The following is a 4,927-nucleotide window of genomic DNA, read 5'->3' as shown; positions in this document are numbered from 1 at the left end:
TATATATATATATATATATATATATAACATAATCTCACATTTCGCATTCAGTGCCATGATGGCTCAGACTATTACTACCACCAATAGCATTGGTAGAATATCTGCCTTTTTTGCTTTGAAAAGAGAGGAATTCGTGGCAGCATAAAAAGACAGAGGGGATAACAAAAGATGGTAAATAAAATGGAGCCTTGATCAATAAAGGTTTACAGCTCAAAGCTATTCCTCCCTTCCAACCCTTCCCCCTCCCCCTCCTGAGTCTCAAGGGCTGATGCAGAAATTCAGGACTCATACAAAGGGTTCCCTTTATAACCCTAGACAATGACCTTGAACTGGGTCTTTAGAATTTCATATCTTTGTTGTCTTTTAATATGTGTCTGAAGGTCTGCGACTAGTCCTAGATTACAGGGAAAGTGGACTATGTATCCACTCTGCAGCTACCACTGCGCTTTATTCTGGCTGGAATGCGGAGTCTATGTGCTCAGAACAGTTTTATGTTAGAGAATTGCCTTTTAAGGACAAACTTGCAAGTTGTTGGTTTTTTTCTCACTCCGAAAAGGACAATATAGCAAAGTCCAGCTGCCAAACTGTAACTCTATTACAGATAGTCCGAAGATTAAGTGATTTTTAAACTATTTACCAAATAACGCATTATTTTACTTTGGAATTAATTAAATAGTAACAGTTCTGTACACTTTTTATTCCTAACAAATATATATATATATATATATATATATATATATATATATATATATATACACATACATACAAAGCAGTAATTGACAAAATATACTTTAATATAAATGTATTAAAATACTAATGGCATTGACTATGTTTAGGGATGATATGATATTTTTTTATTTTTACTATAACTAAATCCGATAGGATCACACACGATATACGATATGGATTTTTGTGTTCATTTTTAGCTGTTCCCATTCTATGTATATGTAGCTGAATTGATTGTATTTCAGATCATATCAATAAAATAAAAATAACCTGTTAAAAAATAATTCATTCTCCCGGTTGAACCAATTTGAAAAAAAGTGTGTCGAATATTTTCAGAGAATGAAACACACGACATGTGAGTGTCTGGTGTATTTCTCACATATTTGATTGTTTTGTGCTCAATATCAATATATTTGGCATAATATGTTATGTTTAGTCATTCAGATTTATTAGCAGTAACTGTAACATAGATTACTAATCTGTAATATGCGATATGGAGCCAACCTTCTGAATATTGGAATCACTTGGGCTGTTTGAATACTTGATATATAATTTAAGTGATAAATAAGGTACTTTGCTAAGAGATAACAGTGCCGCTACTAAATCTAATTCTATAATATGACACACTGTTGTTGTTGTTGTTGTTGTTGTTGTTGGTGGTGGTGGTGGTGGTGGTGGTGGTGGTGGTAGTAGTAGTAGTAGTAGTAGTAGCAGTAGCAGCAGCAGCAGCAGCAGCAGCAGCAGCAGCAGTAGTAGTAGTAGTAGTAGTAGTAGTAACAGCAGCAGTAGTAATAGTAGTAGTAGTAGTAGTAGTAGTAGCAATATCAGTAGCAGTAGTAATAGCAGTAGTAGCAATAGTACTGGTAGTAGTAGTAGTAGCAGTTTTAGTAGTAGTAACATTATTTTGATTTGACCCTTTATGTCCTTAATCGATCCAGTGTTCGCTATTGTAAAATAATACAATCATGCAATTAAAGTAATAATCCCATGCAGTACTGTGATCGCCGTTTACATTGTTGTTGCAGCAATGAGTTGTTGCTAAAATTGTTTTGCAAAATGTCTGTGACACAATCTTTCTTGTTGCCCAATATTTTTTGTGGCTAAATATGAGTTATACGCGTGTATGGCATCCCCTGTAATCCACTGAATGCTGTAATTAATGTATGAGTTTTAAATCATATATCTATTTGATGTAGGCAGTGACATACATATGAAATATAAATATATTTGTGTGTGTGTGTATGTGTGTGTATGTGTATATATATATATATATATACACACACACACACACACACACACACACACACATATATATACAAAACGTTTGTGTGAATCCGTATGACCACATGTTTTAGTGTGTGCATACATTCATTATATATGTAAGTGCGTGCATGTTGTCTTCTCTTATCCTGGAGCTTATTGCGATTGAGCTTATTAGATCATTCATTATGCGATTGATCATTATTTTGATTGTATTTTATGTCTTTTTTTTTTTACCGCTGGAGGTCTAGACACATCCCCCATGTGTACTGTATGTATGGAGCTGCAGCACTCAGGGCTATTGATGCCCGTGTACAGGGCAAGGCTGGGGAAGAACACACATGTGGGTGATGATGATGCTCTGGGAGAAAAACTTCTCTTGTTTTGTTTTGTGCTCAGTAGCCAGGAAAGGGGCGGGGCTTCGGCCCAGGCGTCGCGAGCGGCCGCCCACGTGACAGGCCCCCCGGCCAATGGCGCGCCGCCCTAGGTTTGACTATGTTTAATGTCAGATGGCCATAAAGTAGAAGCTGCCGGCCTGGCCCGCGGAAATGGGAGAGCACAATCTGCTGAACCCCGGCTTCGTGGGACCGCTGGTCAATATCCACACCGGGGACACCTTCTACTTCCCCAACTTCAGGGCCCCCGGGGGCCAGCTGCCCGGCCTGCCCTCCCTCTCCTACCCCAGGAGGGAGAATGTGTGCTCCCTGCCCTGGGCATCCGCGGAGCCCTGCAATGGGTACCCCCAGCCCTACCTCAGCAGCCCCGTCTCCATTAACCCTTCCTTCGGCAGAGCCTGCGACCTGGCCCGGGTGGAGGAGACCAAGTGCTACTACAGGGAGGCGTGCCCGGACAGCCCGAGCCTGAAGCGGGACAACGTGCTGCTGCCCCTGGACAGCGGGATCCCCAACGGGATGAGCAGCGGCTTCCACAAGTACGACTACAGCAGCAGCGCTGCGGCATCCGCAGAGCCCGTGCTGCCCCAGGACCCGCAGTCCTGCCAGTCCCTGGAGTCCGACTCCAGCTCGTCCCTCATCACTGATGGCCCCAAGCACCAGGGCAATGGAGCGGTGACCATGGCTTCCCCGGGCAACCCTGCCAGCAGCAGCCTACCTGCCAGCGGTAAGAGCGTGTGTGCTGCACTATGGGCACCCTGCATGGGATTACCTCCGCTGCTGGACCAGCGCCACCGGGGATATAGCCTCACATAGCTGCTGGCTGTATTAGCTGGTGCCTGCTTTATAAGGGAAAGGGAGTGCAGAGGAGGCTGGGGCCATAAACATGTAAATATCTCATAAAATCGGGACACTCCATTCACTCACAGGCGATTGTCACACATGTGGGGCGCCCATTGTCCTTACAGTCACTGTGTATAGTATCACTGGCCATGTATGTGTGACAGTCACTGCATCTACCCACTTACAGTCAGTACTGATGTCTATCTATCTATCTATCTATCACATATATCTGTCTCTTTATATATTTATTTTTCTATCTATCTCGATCGATCTATCCACCTGTCTATCTAATCTTTCCATCTGTCTCTATATATCTTTCTTTGTTATTTTTTTTTTAGCTATTATGTGGATTATATTGATTTTTTGCAATTTAACTGTTGGTGTGCTGGTCTCTGTGTGGTTGTTCCTAGCTATATATTGAAACATATCTATCTATCTATATATCTATCTATCTATCTATCCACCCACACACAGATACCTGCACACACATTTGGCATGTTAACACATTAAAGCAACGTTCCCTATTATATTTCTATGTATGGCTTATGTGTAAGGACTGACAACACTACAACATAACTTATTGCATATGACCAATGTGAACATTGTGTTTGTTGCCACATTTTGTACAGGGGCTCCCTGGTACCCCATGCACACGAGATCCCGCAAGAAGAGGAAACCTTACTCCAAGCTGCAGCTGGCGGAACTGGAAGGAGAGTTTATGGTGAATGAGTTTATCACCAGACAACGGAGGAGAGAACTGTCTGACCGATTGAGCCTGAGTGACCAGCAGGTGAAGATCTGGTTCCAGAACCGGCGGATGAAGAAGAAGAGGCTGCTGATGAGGGAACAGGCGATGTCTTTCTTCTAGCCCTGCTGCCCCTTGCCCTGTAGATGGGCATATATGCACAACCACCCATCCTGTCACTGTCATCTTAATGACAACTGTACAATGAGCAGATCTGACAGTGGTTTCCTATACCAGCAGCTCTATGACTATGTAACATCAGAAGCATACTGTACATTAAGAACATTGGGGTGAGATGATGATGATGATGGTGATGATGATGGACGGATTTGAGGGTTTAATGCAGACATGGGTGACACATTCCTTCCTAATCCACTGCAGGACTATGTGGGGCTTTCTCATAGTCTTCCCATGATCTGACATCATCAGTGGCATCCTACTTGTTCTAGAATCATCTGAAATGTCAAGAAAACGGGTCCATATGTTTCCTCTTCTTGTTAAGGTGACTACAGCCCTTACCCCGAGTGAACTGTGTTCTGTACTTGAGGAAGGGAGTATGGGACAAACAGTCTGCTCATTGTGTCCTATCATGCAATCTGTTACACCAAACACACACTGTGGATCTCATAGCACAAGTCTGGGTTATTACATCGTATTTGTATTCAAGCAATGGCACCGGGAACTGCTCCAGATCCATCCTACAAACAATACTTCTTCCAAAGGGAAAACATGTTCTCTGGTGATAAATATGGGGCAGGCTCTCTGCTTCAATGGTGGCTGCCAAATGACTGTCAGAAATCGGTGCTATTTCTGAAGTATACACAAGAACAAGAGATAGGAAAAATGAAGGACCCTTGTCTGTCATGATCTGAAATTATCCTTAATTCTAAATGTACCAGATATCTCAGTACTATCCAAAGACAGTATTGCATTATAATGTCATTGTGTCTATAGATTTCAG

At 42.4% G+C, this 4,927-nt stretch overlaps 1 protein-coding gene across 1 annotated transcript; it reads left to right on the top strand.

The window, feature by feature from the left end:
• Nucleotides 1-2,534: 2,534 nt before the first annotated feature.
• On the top strand, nucleotides 2,535-4,089 carry HOXC12 (homeobox C12). The gene is made up of 2 exons (XM_083171268.1): nucleotides 2,535-3,105; nucleotides 3,851-4,089. The coding sequence occupies exons 1-2, from the start codon at nucleotides 2,535-2,537 to the stop codon at nucleotides 4,087-4,089; spliced, it is 810 nt and encodes a 269-aa protein (XP_083027394.1).
• Nucleotides 4,090-4,927: the final 838 nt, after the last annotated feature.

The sequence above is a fragment of the Crinia signifera genome, chromosome 2 (assembly GCF_055691185.1).
Source record: "Crinia signifera chromosome 2, ASM5569118v1, whole genome shotgun sequence".
Classification (NCBI taxonomy): domain Eukaryota; kingdom Metazoa; phylum Chordata; class Amphibia; order Anura; family Myobatrachidae; genus Crinia; species Crinia signifera.
The sequence above is the reverse complement of the archived record's forward strand: the minus strand, read 5'-3'. Positions and strand labels throughout refer to the sequence as shown.